This window comes from Anser cygnoides, chromosome 1, assembly GCF_040182565.1.
Source record: "Anser cygnoides isolate HZ-2024a breed goose chromosome 1, Taihu_goose_T2T_genome, whole genome shotgun sequence".
Taxonomy (NCBI): Eukaryota; Metazoa; Chordata; class Aves; order Anseriformes; family Anatidae; genus Anser; species Anser cygnoides.
In genome coordinates, this window is record NC_089873.1 from 7,768,867 (window position 1) to 7,788,675 (window position 19,809).

General features: G+C 43.7%; 1 protein-coding gene across 6 annotated transcripts in view; it reads right to left on the bottom strand.

Annotated features, from left to right (window-relative positions):
• Positions 1-2,116: 2,116 nt before the first annotated feature.
• FAM107B (family with sequence similarity 107 member B) overlaps positions 2,117-19,809 on the bottom strand; it is a 60,305-nt gene continuing 42,612 nt past the window's right edge. For all 6 annotated transcript variants that reach the window (XM_048062542.2, XM_048062543.2, XM_013197076.3 and 3 more), the window contains 3 exons: positions 11,868-12,051; positions 7,339-7,492; positions 2,117-5,333 (listed from right to left, as the gene is read on the bottom strand). In XM_048062542.2, the coding sequence (XP_047918499.1) occupies positions 5,217-5,333; positions 7,339-7,492; positions 11,868-11,995 (399 nt within the window). In that variant the 5' untranslated portion in view covers positions 11,996-12,051 and the 3' untranslated portion in view covers positions 2,117-5,216. The remainder of the gene's footprint in view (positions 5,334-7,338; positions 7,493-11,867; positions 12,052-19,809) is intronic.

The following is a 19,809-nucleotide window of genomic DNA, read 5'->3' on the forward strand; positions in this document are numbered from 1 at the left end:
TTTTCAGGCACGACAAAGCAGAGCTGGCATTTCAATTCCATTATGAAAGCGGTTTCACAGCAGCTGAAGAGGGGGCAAGAAGGACATTTCTTCTTCCCACCTAATCAGGCTGAAGCTTCCCCGTGCCAACCTCAATCTGTGCTAAATCGCTCGTGCCATCCACCAGAGAGAGTGGACTTGGGTACGTGATAGAAGTTAATTCGGAACATGATTACTCAGGTAATTAAGTGCTGGAGCTGTAGTGAGGGATTCTGGCTCCGGGAGCCCCCTCTCAGGTGTTTTATCTCCCCCCCTCTTCCCTTGCCACCGCCGTGGAGATGCCACCTCCCCTCTTGCTGCCTGGTGTTTGACCTGGGGCAGGTCCCTTGTCCCCAGCCCCTTACAGAGGCCACAGCACCTGATTTTTTTTTTTTTTTTAACCAGGGAAAAAAATTCCATGAGCGAGCGGGTGTTCAGGGGCAGCATCCAAATCACCCGGCTTCAGAGTCCTCGCAGTGAAGATGTTCTCGCCAAGTCGGGTGCTGCAGGTGCCCTTATACTCAAAGCAAAGGAAAGGGGCCGGTTTCTCTGCAGGAACACACATCAAATCCAGGTGGTTAGCTCAGGTGTACCCACCTGATGTTCAGCAAAATGAACCTGAGTAGCCAGTTAAAGATTATTAGAAAAAGTTATTGTCTTGGAGAGACAGCGAAGGCAGCAAGCGACTGAGCTGGACGGAAGGCAGCCTTTAGCAATGTCTACAGCATTGCCAGATGGTAGACCATGGAAGACAAGCAAGGAGTGGAAGTCAGAATATCTGTGCTCTCTTACCACCACGAAACTCTTCCTCTGGTCATGGCTTCCACCATGGAGAGCCGTCACTGACGTCTACAAGGGCACCACAAACCGTACTCTGCCAGATCAAAGACAGCTTAAAGAGGTGGGGTGGGGCAAAAAGCTGTCTTGTAGCTCCACTCCTCCAGATCTCATCAACTGTGGGTGTTCTTCCCATCGCTGGGTGCTGAGCAGCCGATTCCCCTACACACACCCTGAAGATGTCAGTTCTGACCCTACAGAAATGGCACCACCGAAGCTGTCCCATCCCCAGCCACCTTGCTCAGTTCTTTATCACTGGTCGCCCAAGTGCCACCTGCCCTTCTGAGCTATGAAATGACACCTGTGGCTCCTGCAACAGCAACCGAGGGGCCCCTCAAGGCCCCCGGGCAGCAGACCTGTGCTTACAAAGCCCCGTGACAAGATGTTTTGGCTCAACACGATCTGAAAAAGCGTGCAGAAGGAAGACCATCTTTTCCCCCGGACTTGCGGCTACAGCAGATTAAACGTCCTCCACTCCGTTTTCTCTCTGGAGCTGGAGTGAAATATGGAAGGATAATTCAAAACACATTTGGCTGTGCCCGAGGTAGGAGAGCAGAAGACAGTCTCTCCACCAGGCCCCAGAAACCCAGTCCTTCCTAACTCGGCCTCCTTTCGTACCTCCCCCACATCCGACAGCTCCTGGAGCGGGTCCAGAAGGGTTGCATCAGCACTCCTGCCAGAACCCCTTCCACACGCGGAGCAGTTTCTGAAGGAAAAAAGCCCTTCCTGACATCTGCTCCCAATTCACCGCGCTCCTCCTCCCGCCCCAGCTCACCCTGCTCTCCTCCCTGCCTCCCCAGCCACCGACACCTGGCCCCGGCTGATCGGGGCTCACCAGGACGAGCCGAGGTTCCTTGGGCTGATCTGATCACCCCTGTCTTTTCCAGCCCTGTTTCCATCCCCTGCTACTTTTCTCCTGCTGCTCTTCCCGTAAGATCTAGCTCTCTGTAAAGGCACCGAACAACCTGACCTTAAACCAGCAAATCACCTGGGTGTGCACTTTCTTTCACATGTCCTTTAAAATTACGTCCTTTTAAAATTATGTCCAAAATATTCAATATTCATGCCTAGGAGACAGAGCAAACTTCTGCCAACTGATTTTAGCAATAATTTTGCATGTACAAACACAGTTGTAAGGACCCAGAAGCCACCATGATCTTGATGCTCCTGCCTGCATTTCGTGATTTTAACGAAGCTGGGTATTTCAGGGTGGTCCCTGAGGTTTTGGGTTCAGCAGGACGTGACAGACACCACTGCACTCTCCAAGCATGTAGTAGATTTTATTAAGCATAGCTTTGGTTCTAAGTGTTCCTCGTTTCTGTAATACTTTTAGTTAAAAACAATTATACAAGAGCAAATACAAAAAATATTAAATTATGAAAACAAATCCATTAAGGCTCCCTTTTTATATTTATATATATTTATATATGTACACTCAAACAAGTGCAGATATTAACAGAAGGTTAAAGCCACAAAAAAAAAAATCTAAAAATTTACTACTGTACTATCAAAAGCAAGAATTTTTAAAAAGTTCTGCCTTATTAGAGGCAAAAGTGGTAAAAGTGAGCCATTTTCAAATCACTGAAGTATTTGCAGGATTGCTACAAATCCCATAGAGCTAAAGGGCAGGCTGGGAATCGCTTACTGGCAAGGGGTTTCTTGACTAGCTGCACAGGACACTCGTGGTGTGACTAGCTGGCCACCCACGTAGGGTCGCCCTTTCTCGCCCAATCCTGACTTTAAAGACAAGCTTTTGCTTGTCAAAATGACACGGGTGGCTTGATTCCTACACTACGAGGTCAGCAGGGTTCAGAGATGCCGTAACAGACACGTGGATGTTGTGGTTGTACACAGAATTAACTCCAAGTGAAAACAAACAACACCAAATCTGCTTCACGCTGTATGTACAAGGGAGTTCTCTGGCCTCCTCTGTGTTTCAGAAAGAGAAACTCCGCCTGAACCACAAGGTGATGCGGAGAGAAAGCAACAGACTTTCAGCCTCGAACCCAGCGCTCACCGAAGTCAAGGAGCAGCCGGCGTCCCCACCGACTCCGGTGGCATGTGGATTGCACCCACCTTCATCCCTGTTGCTGTACCTGCACAGGAGGATTGCCACGGTCACCGAGGCCAAACGGCTGAGAAGAAATGGTCTTCTCGAGCCAGAGGAGGGTTTCCTCACCGATTTCGAGACACTTCCATGCTGAGCAGGAGGTCAACTGCAGAGCGGAAGCCAAGAGACGTGAAGTTTGGTAGGCTGGGGATGGTTACGATAAAGGTGAGCGTGGCATGGAAATCCAGCAGATAGCACTGCCTCAGCAATCAGCAGTACGAAACAAACTCCGTCAGTGCAAGCATTTGAATAACGTGCTGCCCAGAGAGGAAGATCCTCTCCTAACAGAGGAAGGAAGGGAGGGAGGGAGGGAAGCGTCTGCAGCACTCCGGGTGTTCCTCTGTTGAGAAAATACATGGAAAAGTCTTACATTCGGCCTTTGTCTGCTGCATGCCCATAATCAGAACGGTCTGGTAGACCATCTTCACGTTTAATCTTCTAGACGTGAGTCACACTGCAAATCTAAATCAATGGCAATACACTTATCACAATTCAATTTACTCTTGATCTGATTATGCCCTCATAATAAATGCCTGGATCTTGACAAATCGAAGCCTGTAACTAGGAAACATTGCTAATTATGACCATTTTGTCCCAAGTGCTGCACTGAAATTGTATTTAAAACATCCAATACTTACAGGAAAGGCAAAAGAAAGTAAAAAACAAACCAACAAACCCTCCCCCACCACCTTTACAACACAAACACGCCACTGTTGATATCAGGAAAAAAGTGTTCTCAGTTATGTCCAATGTAATTACAAAGTAGAAATTATTTTGTTTAGCATCCTAAGGCAAAGACCACGATTAGATCCCCAGCTGATATGGACGAGCACAGCCTCAGTGAGAGCTAGGAATACGCCGGTCAAAGAAGAGGAGGATTTTTCCTCAGCTTCTGAAGATAGAATATCTGCACCCAGCCACACCAGGTGAGAATCCAGTCCTATAATCCTACGTGAGTCACCTGTTCCCCCCTCCTCACCCCAGGCTTCCCTGGGTAACTAGTAGTCATAAGCATGAAGGATCAGATTCTGCCATCCCTATGCAAGCTGAGTAGCATTTATTTAACGGCAAGTCACAGGGGCAACTCGCGGAAAGGCAGACGGTGACAGAACTGGACCCGAAGGCTCAGTGGTAACACATTTCCCCTCTTCCTTGAGGCTAGAGGATGGACGGGATAAAATGAGGTTCACTTTATGCCTCACTTTAGGGATTTTTTTTCCATTTTGGTAGATTGCAACGATCAGTTTGGTCTGGTTTCAGCACAGCTCTGTTGCAGCAATTGCAACGAGTTCCTGCAACAACTGAGCAGGAACTGAGGGCAGACCAGACTCCTCATTTCAGTTGAAGACGTTTCGGCAAGTAATGTGCTAACACTGCATTCAGGCCAGCATGTTCTTGGAGGAGAAAGGCCACGACAGCGAAGTAGGTAGGATTTCAAAACACAAAGGTAGAAGACAGGTCGTTTTGCATTGAGAGATAAGAGAGGTAAATACACAGGTAGCACTGCACAGACCTTCACACAACATTTCAGGGGAGAAGTTTAAAGATAAATCAGCTTCTGGATTCTCTCTGGTGAGAGGATCAACAGATTTCTGCTCTTTCATAGCCCATATTCTGCACGTTCAACAGGGAGAACTGGGCTTTAAGGCTGCTCAACAGTTCACTGCTGGTGAATTTTAAGCATTCCCATCTGGCCTACATCTGCCTATCCCCCTGGGGACGGGCAGCAGCGATCATCATACCTCATCTCCTCGGAAACTTGCTAAGAATTCCAACCGAACACAAATTATTGTGATATGCACACACGGTGTAGGTCTAGATGGAGGAAATTTACCTGCACAGTAAAGTTTCATTAAGATACCACAGGAGGACTTTTGTTTTGTTTTAAAGCAAAATATAATCTGTGTATCTCCACTAAACTAGGATCACAAGAGATAAAGCAGTGCAACGCTGAAGAAACTTCCCTAGTATCCCTGGTTAAAATCTCTGAGTGAACACTTCAGACCGGTCCGTGACACTGAACTGACAAACAGACTCCTTATCCGTCAATCTCAGGACTGCATTTGGCAAGTCGATCTGTTTCTGTTAACAGTCTTTTTAATCCACGCTTCCCAGGAATTAAAAATCTCATCTTCAGTAAGTGTCGGCTGGATGCTGTTCTTCTCCCTCTTGACAAGGAAATCTGAGACAACTTGCAAAAGCCTCTCTGCAGCCACCGCAGGAAAGCTGGAAGTCTTAGCAGGTGCTGGCTCTAGGAGTCTGGTGCTTCTGTTGCTTCCTGGACCGTCCTCCTCAAGTTGCCCTTGACTTTGACAAATTCAGGTGCATTTTCCTGCTCTTCCTGTATCTTCTGTTGCTCCAGTTCCAGCTGAAAAGGGATTCTCATGTTAAAAAGCGTATAAAATAGATCATTGACATAAAAGACAAAAGACGGCTTCAATAACTGGCCATGCGTAACAATTTAAACTGCTTCCTTTCTTTCTTTCATGGAAAAGGTAAAGTTGTATTTCTTTGGGAGTATCTGTTCTCATAAAACATCAGTCTTTTCAAATCCTTGTCTCTAGCTCTTTCCAGCAGGCCTGCAAATGCCTTTGCCAGATGGACAAAAAATCTGCTAGTCCAGTAAGAGCATAAGATGAAGCATTTTTGAAGAAGTTCTTGGACATCTTCATTAAAAAAACAACAATAATTCCCTTCTCTGGCTTTTAGAACAGGACAAAACCAAATGTGCCTTGTGGGAGAACACGTGTGAACAGCTACTACTGAGCACACTTGCAGAATTTATTTCTGAGTGCCTAGGTATGGATTTCTGTATCTAACTTGACCATCTTTTGGTAGATCTGCTTTCTCTATCACAGAGATCAGTACAAAAATTAAGGCTCCTCCTTGGCCCTTAGGTTTTCATTTTTTAAAGTCCATTCACTGACATTTTTGACCCAGATGAAGCTCTCATCTATGCAGACTCTCAAAGTTACCCTGTGAGGTCAGACTCTCTGCACTACAGGGCAAAGCTACGTAGTGCCAGTACAGAGCATTACACGCTGCACAGAGTAAGGATTGCTTAGCAATCCTCAGTGAAGGCAGACAGGTCAGGTCACCAGAAAGGAAGAAATAACCCTTCAGAAAACTAACAAAAGCTCCTGAAAGGAGCTTTTTCTTAGAACAAACCAAGGTCTCCCTGATTAACGGGGACCATGTTGTTGGTTCTGTTTAGCTCTTTTAAATAATCTCTCCTTTGTCTCTGGTTCGCGGACAAAGAACATGCTCTGTTACATGACATGCTCATGACATGCTCATGACAACATTCCTCCATGTGTCACGTTAATTAATGACATTCCCATAGTGCTTACAAAGTCACAACATTGTTTGCAGGGGACAGGCTTTTCCTCTTCTAAGAGAATTCTCTATTCTACATATGTCCTTGGGTGGCTCAGTTCCAAATCAGGCATCTTTTGAAGCTGGCCTTATCTTTCTAAGAGCAGAAAGGAGAAGTGACAGGACGATATACTTCAAATTACAATAGCTTTCTCCCTCCAAAAATATTTCTATGCCTAGTTAAAAACTATAATAAAAAACACTAAACCTAAACATTGATTTGACTACACCTCATTCTCAATAGAGTTACTCGATTTAATTGATTTCTGTCGAGAAAAATTGGAGAGACTGTTCTAAAGCGTTCATTTATTTAAAGGTAAATGCAATGTTTTATGCACGCTGACTTGTCTGATGAGGTGTTTCACTGAAAAAATTTTGCCTCTCAAGTACGCAAAGTGCCTTAAGAGGCACAGAGACCTTTGGCTGGCCCTGTGCTTAGCAGTAAGCTTCCCAGCAAAGGGTTGCAACTCCATAATGATCTCTCTACTTGGGGTCCGAGAATGTTTTCCTTCATTTGGAAAAGCCAATAGACTCACTCATTCAAAAGAGCTTTTGCAGCCTTAAAAAGTCACCTAGTTTTTGTACACAACCCAGGAGAAAGAAACATTCGATGTTTTATTCATCAAGCATCCCGTTTTGATGCACTAGAGTCTAACATCCATTCTTAGTGATCAACTCTTAATACAAAGGCTACAGAAGTTGACCAATTCACCACAGCTTCAGTGGTTACATGTGGCCAGTGCTCCACACACGTTCCTGTTGTTCAAAACAGGATTCATTTGACCAAAGGCAGAGATCTACACGGAGTTCCTATATAATACGTGAAAACAAAGAGGTAATTGTAGAGTGTGATTTGAGTCACTGTAAAAGAGGTGCCTGCATTCAATCAGAGGAACCGTGTCAAAAATCTGCTGCTGCTTCTCTCCTGTCTACAAAGGGAGCATTGGGTGATGAGCTCAGAAGGAGATGTGTAAAGCTAGTGTTGTTTCCCAACTTACCTGCTCCAGCTTCTGCTGCCGTTTCAGTAGCTCTATTTCCAGGTCGGACTTCTTCTTCTGCGCCTCCTCTTCTTTTTGCTGTTTAATAACTTGATCTCGTTTTCTTTTCTCCATCACCTTTTGTAACTCTGGTTTGTTCTGAGGTGCAAGACCCCTTAAGTAAGAGGAGTAGAAGGGCAGGGGAAACAAGGGAGAAAGATCACTTTTAATATGCATAAATTCACACAAAACTGTAGGTAAGTTTTCTCAAGTCAACTGGCTGCCTATTTAGGTACTTTGAAATACAAATAATTAATTAAAAGGAAAAAAATGGGCAGAAATTTTATTGGTTTCTAACCTACACCCTAAGCTGAAGTTTAAGCTATATTATTACTGAGAATATTTCCCTTCAACATGCATGCTAGTATTTCTCCTGGATAATTCACTGTTATGGCTTTCATATTCAGTCTTCCTTCTGCTCTCTCCATTCCAGAAAAACAGATTTAAAAAAAAAAACATCAAAAACCAAGACTCTAGCAGAGCTGGAAACTGATTTTGGAGGGTTAAAAAAAAAAAAAAGACACAACAGCAAGAAAAAAAAACAACACTTCCCGTGCTGGGTGATAATTCAGAGAGATTGTGTTCAGACAGTCCTACACAGGGTACTATGTGCAGAGAAGACTGCATGGGCAGAGCTAAAACACAGTGTCCCTCTGGATTTTGTCACATTGTTCCTGGAAATCATGAATTCTGTCCTTCCTTGGAAATACGAGAGCTTTAGCCATGCCTGGCTGCCAAGTTATTTCCGTTGAGAACAGCGAGAGCTCCCAGGCTACACTGAAAATCACACAGAAAGAGGCTAAGACAACAAAAACCCCAAATAAAAAAAAGTCGCGGTCACCTTGGAGACCAGACAAAGGACGGAGGATCCTTCCTCTCATGAGATTTCAGCTTCGAGTCCGTTCAGCACAAAATATTTTCCAAGCCAACTACTTCGAAATGAGAAAGCTTCCTCTTTGGGAACGTGCTTAATTTTCTTTATACAGGCTTGGGTGTGTACACACACACTCACTCACTCCTACTTATTTTGGTGACTTTTGTCTCTGTTGTGCTATGAAGTTCGAAATATTTGTTATAAGATTCCGAGCTATCCCCATTATTCAGCTATTAGCAGGACTTGTTGGAGCAAAAAGACCCAAACCGTACCTGTTCTCGTCATCTTCCCCGTGAAGACTATTATACGAATACACCTGGCATTAAGTTTAACATCAACCATTTTAACTTCAACTTCAAGAAATTCAATAATCTGCATAAGCTTTCAAAAAAACATTTGTACCCTTCCCTACTTAATATGTGGGTGCCTAATTCTTCCATAACGTGTATCTGACTGCATGTTTAATTATATATTCAAATGCCATTTTATGGTGCCATCTATGAATGACTCCATATATTATGTGACACTCTATCACTGTACAGATCCTGGCAGCAAAATCAAATATTTAGCAACACCAAATGCTGCTCCATATTTCTCATAATAGATCTCATTGCCTGAACACAACAGAAGCTACAGGATTGTGTTAATATTTTATGTTTCATGTTACTTTTTTAAGGGCTAAATTATAATTAAAATAAGTCAGGCAGAGAAAAGTTGGAGCAATTTTATTATTACCATTATTATTACTACTGGGTAAGTGAGAGCTGGATCAATGGGAACTTCCAGGCTGGTGATTGGCAATAAAGATAGCCACGAAGCAGACGCAAGCTGCTAATTAACATTACTTTTTCCTGATTTAGGTGTGCTCTAGCTATGATAAACACCGGCAGAAGACCCCTCAGTCTGATCAAATGGGTTCGGCAGTCTGATCTGTAAAAGATATCTGAACTTGCTTTCACTCCCATATTTAGGAGGGAAAAGCAAAAAATAGGCTGCTACTAGATTAACTGGGAATCTTGAATCACCTCTTCATGATTTTTCTGGTTAAACAAAAAATCCTAAAAGTTTAGTCTAGAGTAAGCATACTGTGCTATACCACAAGTTAGAGCTGATGGGATTCATCAGCTACATCAGCTCAAGATCCAACAGACACTGCTTACAGTAGGCATGGAGAAGACATGTAGGCATGGGGAAATTCCTTCTGCCATTAAAAAATGCTGCTAAGAACTGCCTGGTCAAAAATGAAAGCTCTCAGTGCCTACCCTGAGTCTTCACAATCAAATATGGTGAAGCGGGCTTCTATCAGGGCACTAAAATTCTTCCATGCGCATGGCAATTTGCTGTAACAAAGCAGAACACGCAGCTACATTACTGAAAAGCCTCCTATCAGAGGTGGTACATGGCATAAAGCACAGAAGCCTAACCCTCTTTTCAAAACTATCTTTTTTTTTTTTCTGCTGGCGAAACCCTCAGAGTATTTCATTTCTGCACCAATAAATACAAGTCTAAAATTAACAGCTGCAGCTCATCAAAATCACAATAAAAGAAGAGCAGATACCGAGGGCAGCACAACTGTTCTGTGTAATAGGATATTCTTCTAGAAGAAAAAAGCTCCACAGTTTACAAGCGCTTTATATTTTCATACACTTTAAAAGGAAAAAAAGACAACACCACAGACTTAATTTAGTGCGGCCTCCACATCATTCAGAGCAAGATCGTAATTTGGGGAACTTTACCTTTTTTTCTTTCCATGCCTATAAACTTCGTGGTGCTAGGAACTGACTTTGATGTTTAATCCCATTAACAAAAAAAAAAAATAGGTCGAACACCTATTTAGGCCACTTTTTTCCAATTCAGTTGATATTCCGTAAAACATCTCTACTTCTTCAACACTAAAGAAATGCTGTTCATTTAGAATTAAGTACCTACGCCTAGCAATTGTGAGGATTTTGCTATTACACATAGGAAAAAAAAACTTTTCTCAAAATACCACCATGCCGAAAGGGAAAAAAAGAGAAATTTTCAGAATGAGACTTCTCTGCCAAACACACAAATCCAGCTGTGGTGGAGTAGCCAAAGCAACAGCCGTAATCCCCTGGACCATTTGAATTATCAGAAGAGACGTGAAAATGGTCATTAAATGATCTGTTCTTACACTGGATGCAACTGGCCAAGGAACATGAGTTCCACGGTCTAGATTAGGACTCAAATTATGTATGTTATTAATGGATTAATAAACAAGATTCCTGAATTGTAAATTCTAATTCATCTGCCAGAATAGGGAGGAAGACACCAAGTCTTCCCTTATTCCTGCTAGGATGGCCATGCAGGATTATGCTTTTGACACCAAGATAACAATTGGTACCTTGGCCATATCACTAATTTTTATAGATGTTAGTGTCTGTTTGTTTAAATGGAGGAGTCTCACGGGCCTGGAGGCTTTTTTCTCCTTTGTGTAGTCAGGTGCTTGTTTTCATAGTATGTTTTTTTAAATGAGTCCTCCATTGTTGAAGAGATTTAGTAACAAACCCTCAGCTACCTCGAGGCCAAATCCCTGCATCTCAGAAGTTGATGAAATCAGGTTCCAGCTCTTTACTTCTTCACAAGCAATATATAATGCAACAGCTGTGCATCCCACCCCAGAAAGGAGGAAGCACAATTTGCATAATATACAAAGAAACACTTGTGCGGCAGCAGAGCAGGCCCCAGACTACCACACTGCATTGTAAGAAAGATCAAGTAATCAGAGAACAACTTCATCTGAAATAAAATTTAGGATTTCTTCAACTAAAAAGTGGCCCCATAAACTCAGCGTGTACTGGGAATGGTGAAAACTTGTGGATTTGATGATCTTGTTGGTAACAACTGAATTTTGACAGATATTTGATAAGAGTTCAAGACAAATTACAGTGCCCCAGATACAAAATGTGACAGGGGAGAACTGAACTGCTTCCTCACGAAGCCAACCCTTAGTGAGTATTCACAAAAACAAAGTGAAAAGTCTTTTACAAGAAGCTTTTACAGAGCTTCACCTATCAACAGCTGATCTTGTGTTCAATATCCTCTACGTAGTCTGGTGGTGGACCAAACATGGAAGGCCTACAGCTGGATCAACACTTAGATAAAACAGTGGGGCAGCCTACAGCTTTCTTACACAACTGTTATTCTACCATTTTTTGGATTTGTTTGATCTACGCAGGTTTGGTTGTGAGTCTGCAAGTACCCCACCTGAGGCTGGTGCAGGCACCACCGATTGTGCAACAGGAAACAAACAATCAGCAGGCAACATGGGCAAAGCTTTTATATTGAAAATAATTATCCAATATTACAATGAGAGCGAAGCTGTTTGAAAATAAAATTAACATTTAAATTGTTAATTTAAATTAACAATTAAATAAAGACAAGAAGGTAAAATTATCACAGAAAGAAGGACTAGACCAATTTAATAAAATTCAAGCAAATACCATGGTTAAGAATCAGAGTCTTTTCTTCTACAAGATTTGAATCAACAAAATGCATCTGCTTGGTTTGGGGTAAAATGCCATTTTGATGAAACTAAAACTCAAGCTGTGTTTCTGGGGTCAAGGGACGGTACATGTGAGTTTTAGGCTTTTACCTTTTCTGATTCATAAGCAGCTCTCTGTGGAGATCTTGATGATTCCGGGATGACTTCACAGGATTAATTAATTTCTGAGGTCTAATTAATTCAGGATTGTCATCATCTATGTAGTCTGGTTCAGCCATAATCTTTCTTGGAGTGGGATACGGATCTTTGGGTTCGGTGTCCTTACTCACAGTATCTGCAAAACAGGGGGAAGGGAAGAACTATGGTAAATCTACACTGAAAGGCCTTTTAAAGCTGTCTTAAAACACATCAAGGCAGCATTGCACACTGATAACATTTATGCTTTTCTACACAGAGTTTGTCTGTAGTAAGTGAAGGTGCTCAGAGCAAACATCTTTTAAAACTGATGGCAATTTCATAAGTTATCTTTGAAAACCTTCATCCCTTGATTGGATGCGCAGATTCCTCCCATCCTGAGAACTAGAAATACTCGAGGTTAAGCATGCAAAGAGCGCGGCTGATTTTAATAAGTCCACCAGATGAAACATTTTTATATCAGCAATGCTAAGATCCAAAAGATGTTTTAAATAGTGACTATATCAAATACCACGGATGCGTATCAAAACCTTACAGATTCTCGTTTTCTGCCATCAGTCTCATGCCAGCTATGGGAAAATATCTCATGCTGGTTAGCCCTGAGCAGTACCAAACTAAGCAAAAGTTTCCGGGTGAAAATTGCCGAATCTGCCATTGCTGGGATGGGGGCTGGGAGTTTTTGAGCAGAAAGGTTGGGGAGAAAAAGTTGGATGTTTCTTAAGGCCATATTTCACCCAGTGAAAGTCCAAAGAAGTCCACTGATGTGAAGCCAATAAAACCCAGATGATTTATATCATTTCCCAATCTGGCATTTTCCTATCCTAGCATAGAAAACATAAACACCAAGTCGCAGCACTTTTAAGCAACAGATGACAAGTAAACTATAGCTTTCAAGTAATTTATAGCTTTCAAGTAATTTATACATGACCATTCGTCCCCCCTTGCATTAAAGAGCCTCAGCCACAAAACGTTCAGCACCTGAAACAAAACACATTCAGAGCACTTCTTCTCCATTTGCTGTCACGGACACCAGCGTGCAGAATCCAGCATGCTGCAGTTAGCAGTTTGATGAAACAAACACCGGTCCTTCGATAGGACAAAATAAATAAATAAATCTCACAGCATGTGGGTTTTACAGGGACGAATCAATGGGATGCCCTTCGGAGTCTTTCTTGCTTATCTCAAGCAAGCACCTATCTGCACAAAGGCCAAATATACAGAATCATTGGAAAATTCTTGCCTGAAGAAACTTGGAAGATTTCCATTAAATCTAATTTAGGTCTAAAAGTTAGGTCCCCGAGGCTGCCCCCCTGAACAAGCCCAGCACCCTCAGCTGCTCCAGCCCCAGCCCAACATGGTGGCCATCCAATGAACTGTCTCAAATCCCACGCTGTTTAATTGCATGTCATATAAAAAAAGCCAAAAAGCACCCGAAACACAGCCCACATTTCAATGTACATCACTTAGCTCCATGCCATGAGCAAGCGTGTGCAAGTCTATCCATCAGCGACTCTAAATAAACTTTATTTATTTCACTTTTTGAAATAAGGATGCAGCAGTTCAAATTTCCTTGGTGTTCACGTCAGGCTTTTCCCAACTAAAAGAGATCAGGTATTCAGAGTGCAGGTTTGTTTTGGATATAAACTTGGGTTTCCCTGTGCTCCTCTCTCAATTCTCTTGCACTGAAGGAACTGTGACTCTCCCAGCAGGCATTCATCATCATCCACGATTCTCCATAAAAGCACACCGGGAAATGACCTGTTGCTTCTTTCACACAAGTCTTCCCTTTGCTTAGATGGAAAACAGAATCACCCACAACTGTCATAGCCAACGTACTGGTCCTCTAACACGAGCCCCCAACAAAAAAAATTGGATTCAATCATTTCTCAGAAAGCCTGATGTCATATTTTGCAGCCTGTAGATTTGCTTTTGGCAATGACTTAAAACGAAGCCTATTTATTCTCCTTTCTTCTGTCCCATCCCTATTTTTAAAAACATGTATTCAGCTCTGAGGTCAGGAACCGCGGTTTCCTAACGTAACATGAACTCTACTAGCAGCAAATGTGAATGAATAAAGCTCCCTGGAGGACTGGAGACGCTTTCCACATGTGATTAGGCTGTAAATGATTTCAGCTAGGATTTCCAAACGAAGCCAGCGAAATAGGGCACCCGGCTCCCACTCGGTGAATCCCCTCACACCCTTTGCAAACCTTAGCCTGGCTGGAGGCCACCGTCGCAGCCCCGTAGTCACTCTGCAACGTGATACGCACGCAATGCAATTGAAATAGTGTGATTTCAGCCCACAGCCCTTCACAGCAAACATCTACGAAAGCACGTTAAGTTTCACAGAAAGGGAAACTGAGGCACCAAGGACTCAGTGCACAACAGGAGACAGGAGCTGGGCTGGAAGCGGCACCTCCGCGTTTCGTTCTGAGGTTCAGCCCTCACATCAGCAGAGCAGTCCAGCTCCGTGACAGAATGCCTTAAAGTCCTAAAACAAAGTTTAATAAATGTTCAGACAGTAGAAATTTATATGTGTAAGTATATAATACGTCTCTGCTGCTCATCCCTACAAAAGCCACCACCCATAGAGCTGCTCTCAGAGCATCACAGTGCGACACGAAGCACTGCCCCCTGCTACCAGCATTACTGGAGTGGCTCTGTAGCAATTCTGCCTCGTAAATCTAGACAAAGAATTTTATATTTCCCCATACCTTAACCCAAAGAATCACAGAGCGGGAATATGCTGCTTTAAAAGCACGTGAGAGGCTCCTTTCACTCATCTACACACCGACCGAGAAGGCGCAACCCATTCCGGTGACTCACGGCTACCTTACTCCAGAGCACGAGGAAAGAGATGTGGATTCGGGTATGTTTTAGCTGAGCTTGTTTCCAGTTTAACACGCCCACTAATTTGGCAGGCACTTCCTCGGTGCATGTTCTGAATCAGCTGTTGCTGCACAAGCAGCACAAAAGCATTCATCTGCAGTGTCTCGTCCTGCCTGAGTAACTCGCTCAGACTTTGTCCCCGACTTCTTGGAGATGAGGATTTTTATTTATTTTTTAATCCAGAAATAATTAACTAGGGATCCTGGATTTTGAATTTTGAAATTTTTTGGATTTGGGAATTTCGAATCCTCAAACAGAACCACAAAACAACTTCAATATCCCACCAGACAAAGAAAATGGCCCCATATAAAAATCACCTCGAGTATCCTCCCAGGTAGAAATGTAATGTTTTCAGATGCCAAGATGCTTTCAGAGCAACGAAGAAGAACCATAGTGACACCTTAGCCATGGAAAGCCAGGACCAAGCCATCACATACTTGCTTTCCAAGGAAAATACAGGAAATAATTGCAAGTAAGCTCTGTGAGAGCAGCAGAGACCCTTCAAATTGATAATACTGAAAGAATGCAATGAACTGGGGTGTGCCAGAAGAATGCAAGTTCCACGTGGGGGAACATCTCCAACAAGCACGTCTGCTTCTGATGTTCTTTGTTTTTTATTCTATCTAAAGAGATGTTTTTTTTCAGCAAAAGTCCCAAAGTGATAGCAACACTGCAAGACGCATGCAAAGAGAGCTGCAGGCAGCCCCCAGAATTTTTAGCAGATCCAGAGTAGCTCTTAACAACACCGGGTTAAGGTTCCTGCAGCTGCCAGAGCTTTTGCTACAACAGAGCTCGTATGGCTTCACAACGAGAGGCAAGCTCACGCCAAGAAAACCCCAGTGTTTATGTGGCATCCAGGGAATCGCATTTATTTGCTCTCTGGTATTCCTCATCCCAGAAATCGCCCTCCACATATGGAATCTGAATATAAAAATTCCTGGGAGACACCACGTATTTCTATTATTATACTTATACGTGGCATTTTCACCCTTCAAATGGTTCCCACAATTATTTCCAGCTGTGAAAGCAGAGGTAGGCTTGAGGCCCCTTAAAAAGCAGATAAATAAATGCCTAAGCATACAGATGAACATCAAAATAATAGACTAGTCCGGGTCCAAAAATTACATTAAAGCTAAATTCATGCCATTTCCTTTTTGTCTTAATAAATTCTTGAATTAATATCTTCCACAGAAGCATTAGCTCACACACTGAATACCTCCTGAAGAAAGATTTTATTCTTGAAGAAGCCTGAACATCTGTTCCGCGCTGTACTGCAAGCCATCAAACACCATTTTTTAAGGCTTACATTTTTAGATCTTTAAACTACTGCGTAGACTTGCGGTTTGTTACAAGCAACCCAAAGGCATTCTTTGGAAAGCAAGAGGGTTTTACTCTCCCCCCTTCTGATTTTGAGAGGAATCGGAATAAAAAGTTTTCGGCGTGTCTCCGCTCAAACACAGCTAGCTCTGCCCTGGGTGGAAAGGAAAAGGGCCACTTCGATCCACGTTGCACTTCCCAGTCACCTTCTCAGCCCTGCTTGTACATGAAAGCTCACCACCACTATCATCTTCATCTATATGCTCTCGGTGCAGCGAGAGGCACTTGACTAGAGAGATTTACTTGATTAATCCATGATTACAGACATCATTAATAACTTCCCACGGTTCACCCTTTAATTCAAAGTGAGAGCTGCTGAAAACAGAACGCAAAACACTCTTTCCTGCCAGGATGCTACAGCCAGCCGCTGTCCCAACAGGTTGGTTTTCATCCGCCCGGTCTTTGGCAGGTAAAAGGGCTGGAGAGGTTTGGGTCGTGACAAAACACGGGCACAGCCTGCCCCTGGGGGAGAGGGAAGGACAGGAGGGGTGGGCTGGAGGTTTCAATTCCTCCCAGCCCTTCATGCTTCGTTCAAACTGCCTTCCAAGAGCAAGAAATTTGCTTCCAGATCCGAAGAGTGCATTAACCTGCTGCAAACTGAACACGTAAAGGGCTGTGTGCACCTACTGTGCCGTAGGGATCACTCATTCCGTACCCTCCTGCTGCCCATCACTTGCTGTATTACCATTCTGCCGACAAAACGAAGACTGGCAGACTTTTTAATCCTTTGGCTGCTCTCGTTTCTGGCTCTGGCCTTGCCTCCCTGGTCCTGGGCAAGTTATTTCACCCTCACGCCCCAGCTCTTTCCTCTACAAAAAAAGATTTGTAGTAACCACTGTGAGCTCCTTTCAAGACCAATCTCGCTGCTCTTTATCATGCGCTTTAAAATCTCCAGATTCCAGCAGACAAAATGAAGTAGCAAGCTTGAATTTTTTTTTATCCATACAATGCCAGAATACTTTAACTAAGAGCACCTTCCTCACACTGCGAAATTCATGGGCTCTCTGAAGACACCCAACTTCTCTCCTTTGCAGTAACACCAGGATGACTTCACTGGAAGGCGCCAGTAGAGAGACCTCCCAATCTTATTAAACACAGAGAGAAATGGTTAATTTCTTAAAAGTATTTTTTACCCTCCTCCTTTAATTCACTGCAGTCTGACGACAGGTTTTACAGCAGCGTTCCTAATAAAAAAAAAAAAGCATGAGCCCGATAGATGACATTGCAATTAGGCCCACATAAACACAATCACATTATCTCCGAACATTTTCTTGATTAGAATGGCAGTGAACAGGGTCAACCGGGCTCCAGCCTCAAACCTAGGGAGCAAGGTGATGGTATCAGCAGTGAACAGCTTCGTTACTTACACAGCTGCCAAGAGACTGAAAGACCACAAAGACTTCTGCTGCTGCTCCTGCTCACTTGACCAGGGTGGCACAAAGCAATCTCAGTGATGTCAAGAATACGGAGAAAAGCAGGGCTCACCGGCTACTGAAACTGTTCCTATCGTCACTTTAGAGGATATGAAAATGAACTGCGGCACTCCAGACCTCAAGGATACCCAGTTAACATTCAGTTTCTTCCCTTATGATCTACTGAGAATGCAATGTCAACAACTCACAGAGAAAACATCCACTGGATGACAAACCAGAAGGTCATTTTAAAGATGTTTGCGTTGTCACCGAGACAGAAAACGAAAGACAATGCAAGATTTGGGGCAGTGCCCCGTGCTGTCACAATTCTCTCAGTGCAAAGCACCGCCTGTGGCTCTCACTGGGTTTGAACACCACCAGCAACCTCTGGTTCTGTGCTTTGAAGTTCAGCCAAGTTTGGGTGCTGAGGGGACAGCCTCCATCCCCACTGAGGCTGAGGGACAAAGAGCACTGCTGGTAATGCAGAACTGCTCGTCTCTCTTGGTCTCCAGTCTACCTGGAAAAGAGATGCAGAAAGAGAGGCAAGCAACTTTAAGAATGTTTTCACCTGCTGAAACCACACGAACCAACGGACAGGAAGTTACGGTGATCCACAAGAGTTCTCCCTACAGCTGCAAGCTCTGCGATGAAGCTCTCTGTCAGCAGCTTTGAAACCAGCTGAGTGAACGTGCCAGCAGCTCTGCACGGTCGCGTTTCTTCTCTTGCTCAGTTAAAAGGCTGGAGAGGTACCAAGGAAGCTGTGTAATTAGAGGCTGAAGAAGGAAGTGCCTCTCGCAGATCTCCATGCACAGGTGGCTGGGAGAGCACAGGGAGGGAAGAAGGAAACGTAGACTTGTTCGCCCCCTCCGGTGCCCTTTTTGCCAGATAGGCAATACTCAGATAGGGACTTCCCCTGTGAAACTACTTAGCATCTGATTTTTAACAGAGTGCAGGCGGGACAGAAAGATACAGGATAAAGACTAGCAGGCTGCGAAGGGCACCCTAAATGCCAGTCCATGCCCAACCCACCGGCACACCATGAATTAACAGCAAATAAAGCACACTGTGCACCTGGTATCACTTCTGGTCCCCCAAAGCCCTGCCTGTTTATTGAGGATTTATATTCTCCATACCAATTTATAATCAAGGTCCCTGTGCTTACTGAAATCCCTGGATTCAGTGGGGGTGTGGAAAGCTGTTTTGATGGCAAGGAAAGGATGCTGCATTTCCTGCGCCTCCCGCCTTGGTGTATTGCCTTCTTCCTGCAGCACAGCAGCATGCCACGCACACGCGCCCTCCCTTCCATCTCTGTCGTTCATCTGGCAGGGATAAATCATGACTAGTAGAGGCATGCAACTGAACGCATACATGTGGCTTCCCCCAGCACGCTGCACAGGTAATCACTGCGCACCGCACTAAACATGACGCTCAGGAGAAGTAGGTCATCGAAATTACGCCTCCTAGGAAACAAACTCCACTCCATAGTTCCCAGCTAGATTCACCCCAAAAGGTAACCAGCGATTTGCTTACACGCAGGTCAAGAGTAATACAGATGCAATTCTGAAATGACCATTTTTTTCCAAGAAAATTCAAATTTCAAAAGGCGAATAAGATCAGCTCTTACACCCTGAAGCTACAGCACATCATCGACGTTCCAGACCAGTCAGTCTGGATCACCAAATTTAATACCGGGTCAGATTTGGTCGAATGAAGTTTAGCTAAATTAAAACATGGGATTTCATACGAAAACAAAGTATTAATTCAAAATCGGAAGTTCAAAGAGTCAGAGGACAGTTTCTTCAGGACGTTGCTGTTGCAAATGTTAAGAACTATCAAACAGTGTCACCCAGTGGTAAAGGGCTTCCTACAGACAGGAACAGAAGCTATTGCCACAGAGAAGGCAGGGGGGGAGAGAGGGACTAAAATCAATGTTTTTGTACAAAGCTGTTAGACTTCTGGGCAAATAAACAAAAATCTCACAGCTTTTTGCAGAAGGTCTCTCTTACTTTTAAGACATTCTGTTCGCGAGTACAGCAGCTTTACAGGCCAGTCATTCCTCTGTTGAAAGGTTTAACACTAAAGAGAGGTATTTCTGGTCTGGAAGAAAAAATAAAAAAAAATAAAATAAAAATAAAACAGAGCAGCCAGCAGCATCTTATTAATATGGAGGGCGGAAACACTTCAAACATCTGACATGGGGTGCCAAAAGGAGCCTGGTG